The sequence below is a fragment of the Pseudophryne corroboree genome, chromosome 1, assembly GCF_028390025.1.
Source record: "Pseudophryne corroboree isolate aPseCor3 chromosome 1, aPseCor3.hap2, whole genome shotgun sequence".
Lineage (NCBI taxonomy): Eukaryota > Metazoa > Chordata > Amphibia > Anura > Myobatrachidae > Pseudophryne > Pseudophryne corroboree.
Window position 1 is genome coordinate 982,017,309 of NC_086444.1, and position 21,845 is coordinate 982,039,153.

A 21,845-nucleotide genomic window follows, 5' to 3' on the forward strand; every position below is an offset into this window, starting at 1 on the left:
CGTTGGGAAACACCCCCTAGGGTAGATAAAGCGCTTACACGTTTATCAAAAAAGGTGGCACTACCGTCTCCGGATACGGCCGCCCTAAAGGAACCTGCTGAGAGAAAGCAGGAGGCTACCCTAAAAGCTATTTACACACACACGGGCATTATATTGCGACCAGCGATTGCATCGGCATGGATGTGCAGTGCTGCTGCTGCTGCGTGGTCAGATTCCCTGTCGGATAATATTGATACTCTGGATAGGGACAATATTTTGCTGACAATAGAGCATATAAAAGACGCTGTCTTATGTATGCGTGATGCACAGAGGGATATTTGCCGGCTGGCATCAAAAATAAGCGCAATGTCCATTGCCGCCAGAAAAAAGGCACATGGAAGTTTTGCCTTATAAGGGGAAAGCACCGTATTATCAAGTACAGTCCTTTCGGCCCCATAAAAACAAGAGGGCTAGAGGCGCATCCTTTCTGCCGAGAGGCAAAGGTAGAGGGAAAAAACTGCAGCATACAGCCAGTTCCCAAGAGCAGAAGTCCTTCCCCGCGTCCGGTAAGTCCACAGCATGACGCTGGGGCTTCACAGGCGGACCCGGGTACGGTGGGGGCCCGTCTCAGAAATTTCAGCGCACAGTGGGCTCTCTCACAGGTGGATCCCTGGATCCTTCAAGTAGTATCTCAGGGGTACAGGCTGGAATTCGAGGCGTCTCCCCCCCGCCGTTTCCTAAAATCTGCCTTACCAGCAACTCCCTCTGCCAGGGAGGCAGTGTTGGTGGCTATCCAAAAACTGTATTCACAGCAAGTGATTGGCAAGGTACCCCTCCTTCAACAAGGAAAGGGTTAATATTCCACAATGTTGGTGGTACCGAAACCGGACGGTTCGGTGAGACCCATCTTAAATTTATAATCCTTGAACACATATATCAAAAGATTCAAGTTCAAGATGGAATCGCTCAGGGCGGTTATTGCGAGCCTGGACGAGGGGGATTACATGGTCTCCCTGGACATCAAGGATGCCTACCTGCATGTCCCCATTTACCCTCCTCACCAGGTGTACCTCAGGTTTGTGGTACAGGACTGTCACTATCAGTTCCAGACGCTGCCGTTTGGGTTATCCACGGCACCGAGGGTCTTTACCAAGGTAATGGCCGAAATGATGATACTCCTTCGGAAGAAGGGGGTTTTAATTATCCCGTACTTGGACGATCTCCTGATAAAGGCGAGGTCCAAGGAACAGTTGTTAGTGGGGGTAGCACTTTCTCGGGAAGTGCTGCAGCAGCACGGCTGGATTCTCAATATCCCAAAGTCACAGCTGGTCCCGACGACACGTCTTCTATTCCTGGGAATGATTCTGGACACAGACCAGAAAAAAGTGTTTCTTCCAGTGGAAAAAGCCGAGGAGTTGTCATCTCTAGTCAGAAACCTCCTAAAACCAGGACAGGTGTCGGTACATCAATGCACGCGAGTCCTGGGAAAAATGGTAGCTTCGTACGAAGCAATTCCATTCGGAAGGTTCCACGCAAGGATTTTCCAGTGGGACCTGTTGGACCAATGGTCCGGGTCGCATCTCCAGATGCAGCAGCGGATAACCCTGTCGGCAAGGACCAGGGTGTCACTACTGTGGTGGCTGCAGAGGGCTCATCTACTAGAGGGCCGCAGATTCGGAATACAGGACTGGGTCCTGGTGACCACGGATGCCAGCCTTCGGGGCTGGGGAGCAGTCACACAGGGAAGAAATTTCCAAGGGCTGTGGTCAAATCAGGAGATTTCACTACACATAAATATCCTGGAGCTAAGAGCCATTTACAATGCCCTATGCCAAGCAAGTCCCCTGCTTCAAAACAAACCGGTTCTGATCCAATCAGACAACATCACGGCGGTCGCCCATGTAAACAGACAGGGCGGCACAAGAAGCAGGAGGGCAATGGCAGAAGCCACAAGGATTCTCCGATGGGCGGAAAATCACGTGCTAGCACTGTCAGCAGTGTTCATTCCGGGTGTGGACAACTGGGAAGCAGACTTCCTCAGCAGACACGACCTTCACCCGGGAGAGTGGGGGCTTCATCCAGAAGTCTTCCGATTGATTGTAAACCGTTGGGAAAGACCACAGGTGGATATGATGGCGTCCCGCCTCAACAAAAAGCTAAAGAGATATTGCGCCAGGTCAAGGGACCCTCAGGCGATAGCTGTGGACGCTCTAGTGACACCGTGGGTGTACCAGTCGGTTTATGTGTTCCCTCCTCTGCCTCTCATACCAAAGGTACTGAGAATAATAAGAAGGCGAGGAGTAAGAACGATACTCGTGGTTCCGGATTGGCCAAGAAGAGCTTGGTACCCAGAACTTCAAGAAATGATATCAGAGGACCCATGGCCTCTACCGTTCAGACAGGATCTGCTATAGCAGGGGCCCTGTCTGTTCCAAGACTTACCGCGGCTGCGTTTGACGGCATGGCGGTTGAATTCCGGATCATAAAGGAAAAGGGCATTCCGGAGGAAGTCATTCCTACGCTGATAAAAGCCAGGAAAGAAGTAACCGCAAACCATTATCACCGTATTTGGCGAAAATATGTTGCGTGGTGTGAGGCCAGGAAGGCCCCTACTGAGGAATTTCAGCTGGGTCGTTTTCTGCACTTCCTACAGTCGGGAGTGACTATGGGCCTAAAATTGGGTTCCATTAAGGTCCAGAATTCGGCTCTGTCGATTTTCTTCCAGAAAGAACTGGCTTCACTGCCTGAAGTTCAGACATTTGTAAAGGGAGTGCTACATGTTCAGCCCCCTTTTGTGCCTCCTGTGGCACCTTGGGATCTCAACGTGGTGTTGAGTTTCCTGAGATCACATTGGTTTGAGCCACTTAAAACTGTGGATCTGAAATATCTCACGTGGAAAGTGGTCATGTTATTGGCCTTGGCTTCGGCCAGGCATGTGTCAGAATTGGCGGCTTTGTCATGTAAAAGCCCTTATCTGATTTTCCATATGGACAGGGCAGAATTGAGGACTCGTCCCCAGTTTCTCCCTAAGGTGGTATCAGCTTTTCACTTGAACCAACCTATTGTAGTGCCTGCGGCTACTAGGGACTTGGAAGATTCCAAGTTACTGGACGTAGTCAGGGCCTTGAAAATTTATGTTTCCAGGACGGCTGGAGTCCGGAAAACTGACTCGCTTCTTATCCTGTATGCACCCAATAAACTAGGTGCTCCTGCTTCTAAGCAGACTATTGCTCGCTGGATTTGTAGCACAATTCAGCTGGCGCATTCTGCGGCTGGATTGCCGCATCCTAAATCGGTAAAAGCCCATTCCACAAGGAAAGTGGGCTCACCTTGGGCGGCTGCCCGAGGGGTCTCGGCTTTACAACTTTGCCGAGCTGCTACTTGGTCAGGGGCAAACACGTTTGCTAAATTCTACAAATTTAATACCCTGGCTGAGGAGGACCTTGAGTTCTCTCATTCGGTGCTGCAGAGTCATCCGCACTCTCCCGCCCGTTTGGGAGCTTTGGTATAATCCCCATGGTCCTTACGGAGTTCCCAGCATCCACTAGGACGTCAGAGAAAATAAGATTTTACTCACCGGTAAATCTATTTCTCGTAGTCCGTAGTGGATGCTGGGCGCCCATCCCAAGTGCGGATTGTCTGCAATACTTGTAAATAGTTATTGTTCCACAAATCGGGTTGTTATAGCGAGCCATCTGTTCAGAGGCTCCGTTGTTATCATACTGTTAACCGGGGTTCATATCACGAGTTGTACGGTGTGATTGGTGTGGCTGGTATGAGTCTTACCCGGGATTCAAAATCCTTCCTTATTGTGTCAGCTCTTCCGGGCACAGTATCTTAACTGAGGTCTGGAGGAGGGTCATAGGGGGAGGAGCCAGTGCACACCAGATAGTCCTGAATCTTTCTTTAATTGTGCCCAGTCTCCTGCGGAGCCGTCTATTCCCCATGGTCCTTACGGAGTTCCCAGCATCCACTACGGACTACGAGAAATAGATTTACCGGTGAGTAAAATCTTATTTTCACATTGGTCATGTCCTTTAGTGTGTATGGGCCTTAACCGTGGTGCCTAAACCTAACTTCCCCTGCCCTGCAGCCTAACCCTCACAGCATCTTAACTACATCCCCACTACCTGCTATCTCAGTTGTTACTTTTTTGGGTACAGGATGGTTTCTCCACTTTTCATGCAGTTTTTCCAGGTTGCTTTTTACTTTTTTAACCGTTTTGCGATTGGATCTTGCATTCCTCAGGTGTGCACACTTCTGCAATATATGCAAGTTTTAGTAAACCAATTCACTTTCACAAACTTGCGTCTAATTGGATTGACTTCATAATGTGTTTGACCTTTCCAGCTCTGTCCATAGCTAACAGGTGCATAAAATCAAGCATACAGTCATGCAGTCTCCATAGTCACACTAGCAGTAGAACAGGTACAGTAGTAATAAGCAGCTCAGTAACTTCAGCGTGGCACTGTCTTTGGATGTCATCTTTTCTACAAATCAGTTGCTGCCCTGGCGAACTGTATGTGCTGTTATTGTGAAGTAGAAGTCATTTCTAGGAGATACAAAAACTCAGCTATGAAGCAGTAGGCCATCAACGTAAAAGCTGAAGCGTGTAGTGCAGAAAATTTTCCAAGGTTGCACTAACGAGTTCCAGTCTATCTTTGGGAGCAACAACCTCACAAGAACTGTTAACCGGACCTTCATGTATTGAGTTTCCATTGCCAAGCTGCCGCAGACAAGCCTCATATCACAATTCACAATACCAAGCTTTGGCTGGAGTGGTGTAAAATACACTGCCTTTAGACCATGGAGCAGTAGAATTGTGTTTTCCGGAGTGATGAATCTTGTTTCATCATCTGTCGGATGAATCTGGGCTTCACAGATGCAAGGAAAACGCTTCAAACCCAAATGCTTGTTAACAACTGTAAACTTTGTGGAGAGATATAATGCTTTGGGGCTGTTAAACATGGTTTGGCCTGGCTCCTTAAATCCACTGAAGGGGAATCTTAACGCTAAAGCATACTATAAATTAAATTTTTTTTAAATTGTGCACTTCCAACTTTGTGCTGTGTGGCAGCAGTTTGGGAAAAGCTATTTCCTGTTTCAGCATGAAATTCTGTTGTGCACAAAGTGATGTTCATAAAAAAAAAATGTTTGGTGTGAAAGCGCTCTGTGCAGGCCACTAAAGTTCTATCATCAACCACATCGCACTGTAGGATCGGTATGCAAACCGGCGGATGGGATGCCAGTGGCCACAATACTGTTACTGGCATCCCGATGGTCAATATCCCATCAGGGGCAAGGTAAATATTCAACCCCCTAACCCTAACCCTCTCTAACTGCAGCCTAACCTTAACCTCCGCCTTTGTGCCTAACCCCCCCCCCCCTTTCCACAGGCTAACCCTAACCTCAACCCTCCCCCTTACTTCCTAAACCTAATCCCCCCCTCCCCCTCCCCAGTGGTGATTAACCTAACCCCCCCCCCACAGCCTAACCCTCCCAGGTGGAGCCTAAACCTAACCCCTTCCACCCCCGCAGCCAAACCCTAACCCTCCCGGCTGTACTCTCCTTCGGGATTCCAGCGTCTGGAACCTGACCTGTTTTGGGTTCCGACGATGGTGTTCTGACGGGTGTCGCTGTGGGATAATCTATACTCGGTTCATTCAGAATAAGTAAATTCAGATCAAATGTAAACAATTATACATACATGTACATTACAGTGGTCATAGATCTTCATGTGCATTGTATGTATGTCAGTCACTTCGTTATGCAAAAGTCCTTGATTGTTGCTATGCAGTGGTTTTTAAAGCGGGCATTAATCTGGAATGGGAGTAAAGGTTATTCTGCAAAACATTATGTTATTGTTATACAGTATAAAAATCATTGGAATTATTAATTTGCGCTATTTGTATTAAAGTGAAGCACCTATTTTCCACATCTGATACCCAATGACCAGATTGCTTAATTGTAAGGAAAAAATGTTTAGGTACTGTACTGTATATATTTGTTTTTCATTTACCACATACAGCAAGGATGTATAATTTACAGGACCACTAATGCTGGGTACACACTAGGACGACTGCCGATCTGCAGACCTATCTGCGATTGGTAAGTGCACATTTACAGATATACCGTCCATTGGCTGTGCTGCATTACCGATGCGATATGTCGCTACACAACGTCATTCACAGATGTAATGCTGGTACATAGCCACCGCTGTGCCCACGATAATTGAACGGCCGATATATCGACCAGTGTGTATCCAGCTTAACTCATTTGTTTATACAACAACAAAATGAAGAAATGGAAGCACATATTTTCTTTTGTTTTAACAATAGTGTGGTAGAGTTTGCTTCCTTGCTGTTGAACAGGTACTAAAGTAGTGTGTCAGTATGTCACATGGGAGGGCAGTTGCGATCTGGTTTGATTGATGTGAACCTTACCTGAATGAACATTTTGTATTTTTGCCCATTTATGTTCAGATTCCACAGAGTGCCAAATTGATGAAAATGATTTTGAAACTACCATTATTAGTGCAGGCCAGACACATAGGCCCTCATTCCGAGGTGATCGCTCACTAGCTACTATTAGCAGCCGTGCATAGGCATAGTCGCTGCTCACAGGGGAATATATTTTCGCTTTTTAAGAGTGCGAACGCATGTGCAGCCGAGCGGTACAAAACATTTTGTGCAAAACAAGACCAGCCCTGTAGTTACTTATTCTGTGTGATGATTGCTGCGACGAAGGTCCTGGAATTGACGTCAAATACCCGCCCTGCAAACGACTGGACACGCCTGCGTTTTTCCAAACACTCCCAGAAAACGGGTCAGTTGACACCCATAAACTCACACTTCCTGTCAATCTCCTTGCAATCGGCTGTGCGAACGGAATCGTCGCTAGAAGCAGTGCTAAACAACGATGCTCTTTGTACCTGTACGTCGCGCATACACATTGCGGCCCATACACATGCGTAGTTTTGCAGTTTTTTTTAAATGATCGTTACGCAGCGAACAACGGCGGCTAGCAATAAACTTGGAATGAGGGCCATAGGACTAAGCCACTGCATGCAGAGTGAGTAGTAATGCTGTTCAAGTAAATAGAGGAATTTAAAACATAAAATGTTCTCTTTGCTCTTATCTGCTTTAAGCTGAAGTGCTTTATGACTGAAAGATCAATAAACAATAGTGCTGCTGGATTACTGTCAGATTTAAAAGACTCCTAAGAGAGTCTCACTGAAAAGAAACCCAGGTCATGCAATGTGTTCATTGAAAATCCTAACAGATAAAACCATTGATTAGTCTGCCCACGTCTGGGTATTGCTTATCTCACATTTTAGAGAAATAGTTGTTCCCTGCGTCTCCTTAAGGTTGGGTTCACAATCTTTTGAGAAATGCAAATCCCAGCTTCCCAGTACAGCTTTCTAGTGCTATGTTTTGAGGCATGATCACTCATTGATGTTCACCAACACCAAAGAAAATCATGCTGGGCTATGCTCATTTCTAGATTTACAAATGCCAGCTTTATAGTCCCTCCAGTCACACACAGTTCTAAGGACTAAGCATGACCGTAATTCTCAGATGCCTTCTAAAATAAATGTGATGTAAAGCACCCAACCAACAGTGTAAAACACCTTTCTCTAACGTCCTAGTGGATGCTGGGGACTCCGTCAGGACCATGGGGATTAGCGGCTCCGCAGGAGACAGGGCACAAAAATAAAGCTTTAGGATCAGGTGGTGTGCACTGGCTCCTCCCCCTATGACCCTCCTCCAAGCCTCAGTTAGGTTTTTGTGCCCGTCCGAGCAGGGTGCAATCTAGGTGGCTCTCCTAAAGAGCTGCTTAGAAAAAGTTTTTAGGTTTTTTATTTTCAGTGAGTCCTGCTGGCAACAGGCTCACTGCATCGAGGGACTTAGGGGAGAGAAGTCAACTCACCTGCGTGCAGGATGGATTGGCTTCTTAGGCTACTGGACACCATTAGCTCCAGAGGGATCGAACACAGGCCCAGCCATGGAGTCCGGTCCCGGAGCCGCGCCGCCGACCCCCCTTGCAGATGCCGAAGATGGAAGAGGTCCAGAAGCAGGCGGCAGAAGACTTTTCAGTCTTCCTGAGGTAGCGCACAGCACTGCAGCTGTGCGCCATTGTTGTCAGCACACTTCACACAGCGGTCACGGAGGGTGCAGGGCGCTGGGGGGGGCGCCCTGGGCAGCAATGTATAATACCTTTTTATGGCTAAAAAATACATCACATATAGCCCTTGAGGCTATATGGATGTATTTAACCCCTGCCAGATCTCACAAACTCCGGAGAAGAGCCCGCCGAAATAGGGGGCGGGGCTTATTCTCCTCAGCACACAGCGCCATTTTCCTGCTCAGCTCCGCTGTGAGGAAGGCTCCCAGGACTCTCCCCTGCACTGCACTACAGAAACAGGGTAAAACAGAGAGGGGGGGGCACTTTTTTGGCGATATTACTATATTTAAGCTGCTATAAGGATACAACACTTATATAGGGTTGTTCCCATATATATTATAGCGCTTGGGTGTGTGCTGGCAAACTCACCCTCTGTCTCCCCAAAGGGCTAGTGGGGTCCTGTCTTCAATAGAGCATTCCCTGTGTGTCTGCTGTGTGTCGATACGTGTGTGTCGACATGTATGAGGACGATGTTGGTGTGGAGGCAGAGCAATTGCCGGTAATGGTGATGTCACCCCCCAGGGAGTCGACACCGGAATGGATGGCTTTGTTTATGGAATTACGTGATAATGTCAGCACATTACAAAAATCAGTTGACGACATGAGACGGCCGGAAAACCAGTTAGTACCTGCCCAGGCGTCTCAGACACCGTCAGGGGCTGTAAAACGCCCTTTACCTCAGTCGGTCGACACAGACCCAGACACGGACACTGAATCTAGTGTTGACGGTGAAGAAACAAACGTATTTTCCAGTAGGGCCACACGTTATATGATCACGGCAATGAAGGAGGCTTTGCATATCTCTGATACTACAAGTACCACAAAAAGGGGTATTATGTGGGGGGTAAAAAAACTACCTGTAGTTTTTCCTGAATCAGAGGAATTGAATGATGTATGTGATGAAGCGTGGGTTAACCCAGATAGAAAAGTGCTAATTTCAAAAAAGTTATTGGCATTATACCCTTTCCCGCCAGAGGTTAGGGCGCGCTGGGAAACACCCCCTAAGGTGGATAAGGCGCTCACACGCTTATCAAAACAAGTGGCGTTACCGTCTCCTGATACGGCCGCCCTCAAGGATCCAGCTGATAGGAGGCTGGAAACTACCCTAAAAAGTATATACACACATACTGGTGTTATACTGCGACCAGCCATCGCCTCAGCCTGGATGTGCAGTGCTGGGGTGGTCTGGTCGGATTCCCTGACTGAAAATATTGATACCCTGGATAGGGACAGTATTTTACAGACTTTAGAGCAATTAAAGGATGCTTTTCTTTATATGCGAGATGCTCAGAGGGATATTTGCACTCTGGCATCGAGAGTAAGTGCGATGTCCATATCTGCCAGAAGAAGTTTATGGACACGACAGTGGTCAGGTGATGCGGATTCCAAGCGGCATATGGAAGTATTGCCGTATAAAGGGGAGGAATTATTTGGCGTCGGTCTATCGGATTTGGTGGCCACGGCAACTGCCGGGAAATCCACCTTTTTACCTCAGACCCCCTCCCAACAGAAAAAGACACCGTCTTTTCAGCCGCAGTCCTTTCGGTCCTATAAGAAGCGGGCAAAAGGACAGTCATATCTGCCCCGAGGCAGAGGAAAGGGTAAGAGAGGGCAGCAAGCAGCTCCTTCCCAGGAACAGAAGCCCTCCGCGGGTTCTGCAAAGCCCTCAGCATGACGCTGGGGCTTTACAAGCGGACTCAGGAACGGTGGGGGGTCGACTCAAGAATTTCAGCGCGCAGTGGGCTTGCTCACAGGTGGACCCCTGGATCCTGCAGGTAGTATCTCAGGGTTACAGGTTGGAATTCGAGAAGTCTCCCCCTCGCCGGTTCCTAAAGTCTGCTTTGCCAACGTCTCCCTCAGACAGGGCGACGGTATTGGAAGCCATTCACAAGCTGTTTTCTCAGCAGGTGATAGTCAAGGTACCCCTCCTACAACAGGAAAAGGGGTATTACTCCACGCTATTTGTGGTACCGAAGCCGGATGGCTCGGTAAGACCTATTCTAAATCTGAAATCTTTGAACCTGTACATACAAAAATTCAAGTTCAAGATGGAATCACTCAGAGCAGTGATAGCGAATCTGGAAGAAGGGGACTTTATGGTGTCCCTGGACATAAAAGATGCTTACCTGCATGTCCCAATTTGCCCTTCACATCAAGGGTACCTCAGGTTCGTGGTGCAAAACTGTCATTATCAGTTTCAGACGCTGCCGTTTGGATTGTCCACGGCACCTCGGGTCTTTACCAAGGTAATGGCCGAAATGATGATTCTTCTGCGAAGAAGAGGCGTATTAATTATCCCTTACTTGGACGATCTCCTGATAAGGGCAAGGTCCAGAGAACAGCTGGAGGACGGAGTAGCACTAACCCAAGTAGTGCTGCAACAACACGGGTGGATTCTGAATTTTCCAAAATCTCAGTTGACCCCGACAACACGTCTGCTGTTCCTGGGAATGATTCTGGACACGGTTCAGAAAAAGGTGTTTCTTCCGGAGGAGAAAGCCATGGAGTTATCCGAACTTGTCAGGAACCTCCTAAAACCAGGAAAAGTGTCTGTGCATCAATGCACAAGAGTCCTGGGAAAGATGGTGGCTTCTTACGAAGCAATCCCATTCGGCAGATTCCACGCACGAACTTTTCAGTGGGATCTGCTGGACAAATGGTCCGGATCGCATCTGCAGATGCATCAGCGGATAACCTTATCGCCACGGACAAGGGTGTCTCTTCTGTGGTGGTTGCAGAGTGCTCATCTGTTAGAAGGCCGCAGATTCGGCATACAGGACTGGGTCCTGGTGACCACGGATGCCAGTCTGAGAGGCTGGGGAGCGGTCACACAGGGAAGAAACTTCCAGGGAGTATGGTCAAGCCTGGAGATGTCTCTTCACATAAATATACTGGAGATAAGAGCGATTTACAATGCTCTAAGCCTGGCAAAACCCCTGCTTCAGGGTCAGCCGGTGTTGATCCAGTCGGACAACATCACGGCAGTCGCCCACGTAAACAGACAGGGCGGCACAAGAAGCAGGAGAGCAATGGCAGAAGCTGCAAGGATTCTTCGCTGGGGGAAGATCATGTGATAGCACTGTCAGCAGTGTTCATTCCGGGAGTGGACAACTGGGAAGCAGACTTCCTCAGCAGACACGATCTACACCCGGGAGAGTGGGGACTTCATCCAGAAGTCTTCCACATGATTGTGAACCGTTGGGAAAAACCAAAGGTGGATATGATGGCGTCTCGCCTCAACAAAAAACTGGACAGGTATTGCGCCAGGTCAAGAGACCCTCAGGCAATAGCTGTGGACGCTCTGGTAACACCGTGGGTGTTCCAGTCAGTGTATGTGTTTCCTCCTCTGCCTCTCATACCCAAAGTACTGAGAATTATACGGCAAAGGGGAGTAAGAACGATACTCGTGGCTCCGGATTGGCCAAGAAGAACTTGGTACCCGGAACTTCAGGAGATGCTCACGGAAAATCCGTGGCCTCTACCTCTAGACGGGACCTGATTCAGCAGGGACCGTGTCTATTCCAAGACTTACCGCGGCTGCGTTTGACGGCGTGGCGGTTGAACGCCAAATTCTAAGGGAAAAAGGCATTCCAGAAGAGGTCATTCCTACACTGATTAAAGCCAGGAAGGAGGTGACTGCACAACATTATCACCGCATTTGGAGAAAATATGTTGCGTGGTGTGAGGCCAGGAAGGCCCCCACGGAGGAATTTCAATTGGGTCGATTCCTACATTTCCTACAAACAGGATTGTCTATGGGCCTCAAGTTGGGGTCCATTAAGGTTCAAATTTCGGCCCTGTCGATTTTCTTCCAGAAAGAATTGGCTTCAGTTCCTGAAGTCCAGACTTTTGTAAAAGGAGTACTACATATACAGCCCCCGGTTGTGCCCCCAGTGGCTCCGTGGGACCTTAATGTAGTTTTGGATTTTCTCAAATCCCATTGGTTTGAGCCACTCAAATCGGCGGATTTGAAATATCTTACATGGAAAGTAACCATGCTACTGGCCCTGGCTTCAGCCAGGAGAGTGTCAGAATTGGCGGCTTTATCGTATAAAAGCCCATATCTGATTTTCCATTCGGACAGGGCAGAACTGCGGACGCGTCCTCATTTTCTGCCTAAGGTGGTGTCAGCGTTTCACCTGAACCAGCCTATTGTGGTGCCTGCGGCTACTAGCGATTTGGAGGATTCCAAGTTGCTGGACGTTGTCAGGGCATTGAAAATATATATTTCAAGGACGGCTGGAGTCAGAAAATCTGACTCGCTGTTTATACTGTATGCACCCAACAAGCTGGGTGCTCCTGCTTCTAAGCAGACGATTGCTCGTTGGATTTGTAGCACAATTCAACTTGCACATTCTGTGGCAGGCCTGCCACAGCCTAAATCTGTCAAGGCCCATTCCACAAGGAAGGTGGGCTCATCCTGGGCGGCTGCCCGAGGGGTCTCGGCATTACAACTCTGCCGAGCAGCTACGTGGTCGGGGGAGAACACGTTTGTAAAATTCTACAAATTTGATACCCTGGCTAAGGAGGACCTGGAGTTCTCTCATTCGGTGCTGCAGAGTCATCCGCACTCTCCCGCCCGTTTGGGAGCTTTGGTATAATCCCCATGGTCCTGACGGAGTCCCCAGCATCCACTAGGACGTTAGAGAAAATAAGATTTTACTTACCGATAAATCTATTTCTCGTAGTCCGTAGTGGATGCTGGGCGCCCATCCCAAGTGCGGATTTTCTGCAATACTTGTACATAGTTATTGTTACAAAAAAATCGGGTTGTTTCTTGTTGTGAGCCGTCTGTTCAGAGGCTCCTACGTTGTCATACTGTTAACTGGGTTCAGATCACAAGTTGTACGGTGTGATTGGTGTGGCTGGTATGAGTCTTACCCGGGATTCAAAATCCTTCCTTATTGTGTACGCTCGTCCGGGCACAGTATCCTAACTGAGGCTTGGAGGAGGGTCATAGGGGGAGGAGCCAGTGCACACCACCTGATCCTAAAGCTTTATTTTTGTGCCCTGTCTCCTGCAGAGCCGCTAATCCCCATGGTCCTGACGGAGTCCCCAGCATCCACTACGGACTACGAGAAATAGATTTATCGGTAAGTAAAATCTTATTTTTTCTCCTCTTGCAGTTCTCTGCCGTGGGAGAGTGTTGTTGGGCTTGAAGTCCATGCTCAGATTAATTCCATCTCCAAGCTTTTTTCAAGTTCCCAAGTTAAGTTTGCTGCTCCTCCAAACTCAACTGTGTCGTTTTTTGATGCTTCGTTGCCAGGAACTCTGCCAGTAAGTACTGCCTAGTGCATTATGGGTACCTTCATTGCCTTGCTGGTTTGTACCTAACTTTCATATTTCTTATTTATCTTTTACTTGTATTTCAAGAAAAACAAATGTTTCTCATGTGGTTTAATATAATATGTTCAAACTTTTACAAGTTCGCTTTTTTTTTTTTTCCGTCTCCAGACCCTTAGGCAGCACGTACTAACTGATGCCTTTGTGATACTTGCACTTGTTCAAATAGAAATTAAATGTAAAGCTGGCACCTTTCCAAGTACAGCAGCCACACTATGCGTGGGCAAATCTCTTTCATGTCCGTTGAACATGGATAAGATGATGTGTAATTATATCTCCTTCTAAATCGTTTCTTTTGCTGGGCATATTACTGATCCATTCTCTCCAGATCATGCTTGATTCTGCATTCTCACTCACACCTCATATTCATGCTCCTCATGCTGCCAGCTTACAGACACATTTACAGTATCCCATCGTAAGTCTGATCAGTAAAAGGATGCATACTCTAAGCATTTTAATTTCTCTAACGTCCTAGTGGATGCTGGGGACTCCGTAAGGACCATGGGGAATAGACGGGCTCCGCAGGAGACTGGGCACTCTAAGAAAGATTTAGTACTACTGGTGTGCACTGGCTCCTCCCTCTATGCCCCTCCTCCAGACCTCAGAATCTGTGCCTGGACAGAGCTGGGTGCATTTTAGTGAGCTCTCCTGAGCTTGCTAATAAGAAAGTATTTTAGTTAGGTTTTTTATTTTCAGAGAGATCTGCTGGCAACAGACTCTCTGCTACGAGGGACTGAGGGGAGAGAAGCAAACCTACTAACTGCGGCTAGGTTGCGCTTCTTAGGCTACTGGACACCATTAGCTCCAGAGGGTTCGAACACAGGATCTTAACCTTGGTCGTCCGTTCCCGGAGCCGCGCCGCCGTCCCCCTCGCAGAGCCAGAAGCCAGAAGCAAGAAGACATCGAAATCGGCGGCAGAAGACTCCTGTCTTCATATGAGGTAGCGCACAGCACTGCAGCTGTGCGCCATTGCTCCCGCATTACACCCACACACTCCGGTCACTGTAGGGTGCAGGGCGCAGGGGGGGGCGCCCTGGGCAGCAATTAAGTACCTCCTGGCAAAAGCAGCATATATACAGTTGGACACTGTTATATGCATGAGCCCCCGCCATTAATTTTACACAAAATCGCGGGAGAAGCCCGCCGCTGAGGGGGCGGGGCCTTCTTCCTCAGCACTCACCAGCGCCATTTTCTCTCCACAGATCTGCTGAGAGGAAGCTCCCCAGGCTCTCCCCTGCACGATAGAGAGGGGGGGCACATAAATTTGGCGTAAAAACAATATATACAGCAGCTACTGGGTTAACACTAAGTTACTGTGTGATTCCTGGGTCATATAGCGCTGGGGTGTGTGCTGGCATACTCTCTCTCTGTCTCTCCAAAGGGTCTTGTGGATGAACTGTCTTCAAATAGAGCATCCCCTGTGTGTGTGGTGTGTCGGTACGTGTGTGTCGACATGTCTGAGGTAAAAGGCTCCCCTAAGGAGGAGATAGAGCAAATATGTGTGTGAGAGGGTGTCTCTGTCGACAACGCCGACACCTGTTTGGATATGTGTAAGAGCTGAGGTGAATTTATTGCACAAAAGATTAGAGAACAGACAGGAAATCTACCCATGTCTGTCCCTATGTCACAGAGACCTTCAGAGTCTCACAATGCTCACTATCCAAAATAATAAACACTGATATCGACACGGAGTTTGACTCCAGTGTCGACTACGATAATGCAAAGTTACAGCCAAGATGGCTGAAAGGTATTCAATATATGATTATTGTAATAAAAGATGATTCGCATATCACTGATGACTCATTTGTCCCTGACACAAGGGTACACATGTTAAGGGGAAGAAAGCTGAGGTAAATTTCCCTCCTCTCATAAGGAAAAAGAGCGGGAATCTCCAGACAAGAGACTGCAGCTTCCCACAAAAAATTCTCAAGCAGTATCCTTTCCCCACTAGGGCCAGGATGTGATGGGAATCTTCCCCTAGGGTGTCCCGTTTGCACAGAAGGTAGCACTAGCTATTCTCAGGGATCCTGCAGATAGCGTGCACATTCTAGTATACTACTCAGACCGGCGATTGTGTCGGCATGGGTTTATAGCGCTGTGGCAGCGTGGACAGGTACCTTATCAGCAGAGATTGAGACCCTAGTATGCATATAGATATATATATATATGTATATTAAAGATGCTGTCTTAAGTGATTGGTGTGTGTGTGTGTGTGTGTGTGTGTGTGTATATATATATATATATATATATATATAAAACATGCCCAAAGAGACATGAGTATACTGGGTCCTAGAGTCAAAGCTATGTCGATTTCTGCTTGACGTGTCCTGTAGAATATGCAATGGACAGATGATGCCGACTTAAGAGGCATGTGGAAGGCGGAGGATTGTGTGGAGAAGGGTTCTCGGACCTGGTCTACACAGCTATAGCTGGTAATTCTGATATTTTGCCTTATATTCCTGCACAGCCTAGGAAAGCACGACATTATCAAATGCAGCCTTTCGAATAAAGAAACAAGAAAGTCAGAGGTGCGTCCTTTCTTGCCAGAGGCGGGGGCAGAGGAAAGAAGCTGCACAACACAGCTAGTACCCAGGAACAGAAGTTCTCCCCGGCCTCTACAAAAATCCACCGCATGTCGCTGGGGCTCCACAGGCGGAGCTAGGCCCGGTGGGGGCACGCCTTCATAAGTTCAGCCACAAGTGGGTTCACTCCCTGTTAGATCCCTGGGCAATAGATATTGTGTCTCAGGGATACAAGCTGGACTTTGAGAAGATGCCCCCTCACCGACGGCCCTGCCGGCTTCCCCCCACGAGAGGGAAACAGTGTTAACTGCAATTCATAAATTGTATCTTCAGGTGGTGGTCAAGGTTCCCCTCCTTCAACAAGGAGGGGGTTATTATTCGACCATGTTGTAGTCCCGAAACCAGACGGTTCGGTCGGACCCATATTGAATTTAAAATCCCTGAACATATACCTGAAAGGGTTCAAGTTCAAGATGGAATCGCTAAGAGCGGTTATTGCAAGCCTGAAAGGGAGAGATTTTATGGTGACTCGGGACATAAAGGATGCATTCTTTCATGTCCCCATTTATCCACCTCATCAGGCGTACCTCAGAATTGCGGTACGGGATGGTCATTACCAATTTCAAACATTGCCGTTTGGTCTCTCCACGGCCTTGAGAATATTCACCAAGGTAATGGCGGAAATGATGGTGCTCCTGCGGAAGCAAGGTGTCACTATTATCACGTACTTGGACGATCTCATAAAATCGAGATCAAGAGAGCAGTTGCTGAACAGCGTATCGCTTTCTCCGGAAGTGAAACGGCAACACGGCTGGATTCTATATATTCCAAAGTCGCAGTTGGTTCTTACAGCTCGTCTGCCTCTCCTAGGCATGATCCTAGACACAGACCAGAAAAAGGTTTATCTCCCGATAGAGAGAGCTCAGGAGCTCGTGACACTGGTCAGGAATCTATTAAAACTAAAACAGATGTCAGTGCTTCACTGCACTCGAGTCCTGGGAAGGAGGGTGGCATCATACGAGGCCATTCCCTTCGGCAGGTTCCATACCTTCCAATGGGACTTACTGGACAAGTGGTCCGGATCACATCTTCGGATGCATCGGTTAATCACCCCATCCCCCAGAGCAAGGGTGTCTCTCCTGTGGTGACTGCAGAGTGCTCACCTTCTCGAAGGTCGCAGATTCGGCATTCAGGACTGGATCCTGGTGACCACGGATGCAAGCCTCCGAGGGTGGGGGGCAGTCACACAGGGAAGAAATTTCCAAGGGCTGTGGTCAAGGCAGGAGACTTGCCTTCACATCAATATCTTGGAACTAAGGGCCATATACAACGCCCTAAGTCAAGCGGAGACCCTGCTTCGCGACCAACCGGTTCTGATCCAGTCAGACAATATCACCGCAGTGGCTCATGCAAACTGCCAAGGCGGCACAAGGAGCAGGGTGGCGATGGTAGAAGCCACCAGAATTCTTCGCTGGGCGGAGAATCACGTAAGCACACTGTCAGCAGTGTTCATTCCGGGAGTGGACAACTGGGAAGCAGACTTCCTCAGCAGGCACGACCTCCACCCGGGAGAGTGGGGACTTCACCAAGAAGTCTTCACGCAGATTGCAAATCGACGGGAACTGCCACAGGTGGACATGATGGCGTCCCGCCTCAACAAAAAGCTAAAAAGGTATTGCGCCAGGTCAAGGGACCCTCAGGCGATAGCTGTGGACGCACTAGTAACACCGTGGGTGTTCCAGTCGGTCTATGTGTTTCCTCCTCTTCCTCTCATACCAAAGGTGCTGAGAATTGTAAGAAAAAGAGGAGTGAGAACAATACTCATTGTTCCGGATTGGCCAAGAAGGACTTGGTACCCGGAACTGCAAGAAATGCTCACAGAGGACCCATGGCCTCTGCCTCTCAGACAGGACCTGTTGCAACAAGGGCCCTGTCTGTTCCAAGACTTACCGCGGCTGCGTTTGACGGCATGGCGGTTGAACGCCGGATCCTAGCGGAAAAAGGCATTCCGGATGAAGTTATTCCTATGCTGATAAAGGCTAGGAAGGACGTGACGGCAAAGCATTATCACCGTATATGGCGAAAATATGTTGCTTGGTGTGAGGCCAGGAAGGCCCTACAGAAGAATTCCAGCTTGGTCGATTCCTGCACTTCCTACAGTCAGGAGTGACTATGGGCCTAAAATTAGGGTCCATAAAGGTCCAGATTTCGGCCCTGTCCATTTTCTTTCAAAAAGAACTGGCTTCACTGCCTGAGGTTCAGACGTTTGTTAAGGGAGTGCTGCATATTCAGCCCCCTTTTGTGCCACCAGTGGCACCTTGGGATCTTAACGTGGTGTTGGGTTTCCTGAAATCCCACTGGTTTGAGCCACTTAAGACTGTGGAGCTAAAGTATCTCACGTGGAAAGTGGTCATGCTGTTGGCCTTAGCTTCGGCTAGGCGTGTGTCAGAATTGGCAGCTTTGTCATGTAAAAGCACCTATCTGGTTTTCCAGATGGACAGGGCAGAATTGCGGACTCGTCCGCAATTTCTGCCAAAGGTGGTGTCATCTTTTCATTTGAACCAACCTATTGTGGTGCCTGCGGCTACTTGTGACTTGGAGGATTCCAAGTTGCTTGATGTAGTCCGGGCTTTGAAGATTTATGTAACCAGAACGGCTGGAGTCAGGAAGACTGACTCGCTGTTTATACTGTATGCATCCAACAAACTGGGTGCTCCTGCTTCAAAGCAAACTATTGCTCGCTGGATCTGTAACACGATTCAGCAGGCTCATTCTGCGGCTGGATTGCCGCATCCAAAATCAGTGAAAGCCCATTCCACAAGGAAGGTGGGCATTTCTTGGGCGGCTGCCTGAGGGGTCTCGGCATTACAGCTTTGCCGAGCTGCTACTTGGTCGGGTTCAAATACATTTGCAAAATTCTACAAGTTTGATACCCTGGCTGAGGAGGACCTTGTGTTTGCCCATTCGGTGCTGCAGAGTCATCCGCACTCTCCCGCCCGTTTGGGAGCTTTGGTATAATCTCCATGGTCCTTACGGAGTCCCCAGCATCCACTAGGATGTTAGAGAAAATAAGATTTTACTCACCGGTAAATCTATTTCTCGTAGTCCGTAGTGGATGCTGGGCGCCCGTCCCAAGTGCGGACTTTCTGCAATACGTGTATATAGTTATTGCTTAATAAAGGGTTATGTTATGTTGGCATCCATTGGTTGATGCTCTGTTGTTTGTTCATACTGTTAACTGGGTAAGTTTATCACAAGTTATACGGTGTGAATGGTGTGGCTGGTATGAGTCTTACCCTGGATTCCAAAATCCTTTCCTTGTAATGTCAGCTCTTCCGGGCACAGTTTCCTTAACTGAGGTCTGGAGGAGGGGCATAGAGGGAGGAGCCAGTGCACACCAGTAGTACTAAATCTTTCTTAGAGTGCCCAGTCTCCTGCGGAGCCCGTCTATTCCCCATGGTCCTTACGGAGTCCCCAGTATCCACTACGGACTACGAGAAATAGATTTACCTGTGAGTAAAATCTTATTTTCTCTTACGTCCTAGAGGATGCTGGGGACTCCGTAAGGACCATGGGGTATAGACGGGCTCCGTAGGAGACATGGGCACTACAAAGAATTTTTAGTATGGGTGTGCACTGGCTCCTCCCTCTATGCCCCTCCTACAGACCTCAGTTAGATTTTGTGCCCAGAAGAGAGAGGGTGCATTTCAGGGGAGCTCTCCTGAGTTAGTCTGAAAAATAATTTTGTTAGGTTTTTTATTTTCAGGGAGCACTGCTGGCAACAGGCTCCCTGCATCGTGGGACTGAGGAGAGAGAAGCAGACCTACTTAAATGATAGGCTCTGCTTCTTAGGCTACTGGACGCCATTAGCTCCAGAGGGAGTCGGAACGCAGGTCTCACCCCGCCGTTCGTCCCAGAGCTGCGCCGTCGTCCTCCTCGCAGAGACGGAAGATAGAAGCCGGGTGAGTATAAGAAGAAAAGAAGACTTCAAGGCGGCAGAAGACTTCAGATCTTCACTGAGGTAAGCGTGCAGCGGTAACGCTGCGTGCCATTGCTCCCACACACTACACACACACTGAAGGCACTGATGGGTGCAGGGCGCAGGGGGGGCGCCCTGGACAGCAATATAAACCTCTGGACTGGCAACAGGGTACATTAGGCTGGAGGCGGCGGAGCTTGATCCCTCAGCACTAACAGCGCCATTTTTTCCACAGAACGCTGCAGAGAAGCTGGCTCCCCGGACTCTCCCCTGCTGAACACGGTGACAGAGGGCTGAAAAGAGGGGGGCGGCGGGGGGGCATTTGTAAGGCACAGTGAGTGTATACACATTTGTTATACATATAAAAAGCGCTATATCTGGGTTTTTATTCCAGTGTCAGTTGGCGCTGGGTGTGTGCTGGCATACTCTCTCTCCAAAGGGCCTTGTTGGGGAATTGTCCCCTTATAGATATATCCCTGTGTGTGTGTGAGTGTCGGTACGTGCGTGTCGGCATGTCTGAAGCGGAAGGCTCGTCCAAGGAGGAGGTGGAGCAGATGAGTGGTATGTCTCCGTCGGCAACGCCGACTCATGATTGGATGGACATGTGGCATATGTTAAATGCAAGTGTGACCTCATTACATAAGAGAATGGACAAAGCAGAGTCCAGGGAAAAAGCAGGGAGTCAATCCACAGATTGGACTGGGTCACAGGGCCCTTCTGGGTCTCAAAAACGTCCCCTATCCCAAATAGCAGATACTGGTACCGACACGGATTCGGACTCCAGTGTCGACTACGATGATGCAAAATTACATCCAAGGGTGGCCAAAAGTATTCAGTATATAATTAATGCAAAAAAAGATATTTTGCATATCACTGATGACCCCTCTGTCCCTGACACGAGGGTGCGCATGTATAAGGAAAAGAAACCTGAGGTAACCTTTCCCCCATCCCATGAGCTTAACGAGTTATTTGAAAAGGCTTGGGAAACTCCAGATAAAAAACTGCAGATTCCCAAAAGGGTTCTTAAGGCGTATCCTTTCCCTGCACAGGACAGGGTACTTTGGGAATCCTGTCCCAGGGTGGACAAGGCTTTAACACGCCTGCCCAAGAAGGTGGCGCTACCGTCTCTGGACACGGCAGCCCTCAAGGATCCTGCTGATCGCAGACAGGAAACTAGTTTAATGTCTATTTATGCGCATACAGGTGCTTTGCTCAGACTGGCAGTAGCATCGGCATGGGTGTGTAGTGCAGTTGCAGCGTGGACAGATACCTTGTCAGCTGACCTTGATACCCTGGACAGGGATATCATTTTATTGACCTTAGCCCACATTAAAGACGCAGTCTTATATATGAGGGACACTCAAAGAGACGTTGGGCTGCTGGGTTCCAGAGCCAATGCCATGGCTATTTCTGCGAGACGAGCTCTATGGACCCGCCAATGGACGGGTGATGCAGACTCAAAGAAGCATATGGAGGTTTTACCTTACAAGGGTGAAGTGTTTGGGGATGGGCTCGCGGATCTGGTTTCCACAGCTACCGCGGGTAAATCTACCTTTTTACCTTTTGTTCCCCAGCAGCAAAAGAAAACTCCACAGTATCAGATGCAGTCCTTTCGGTCGCATAAGTCCAGAAGAGGTCGGGGCTCCTCCTTCCTTGCCAGAGGAAAGAGAACGCCTGCTTCGGCTAGTTCCCAGGAGCAGAAGTCCTCCCCGGCTTCTACAAAATCCACCGCATGATGCGGGGGCTCCACTGAGGGAGTCCGCACCAGTGTGGGCACGTCTTCGACTTTTCAGCCAGATCTGGGTTCTTTCAGACGTGGATCCTTGGGCGATGGAAAT

General features: G+C 48.6%; 1 protein-coding gene across 4 annotated transcripts in view; it reads left to right on the top strand.

Annotated features, from left to right (window-relative positions):
* Positions 1-21,845, top strand: part of GATB (glutamyl-tRNA amidotransferase subunit B) — a 506,181-nt gene that overhangs the window by 127,342 nt on the left and 356,994 nt on the right. For 3 of the 4 annotated variants that reach the window (XM_063920556.1, XM_063920555.1, XM_063920557.1), the window contains exon 2: positions 13,290-13,440. The exons of the other annotated variant lie outside the window; for it this stretch is intronic. In XM_063920556.1, coding sequence (XP_063776626.1) covers positions 13,290-13,440 — 151 coding nt within the window. The remainder of the gene's footprint in view (positions 1-13,289; positions 13,441-21,845) is intronic. 4 annotated transcript variants of the gene reach the window in all.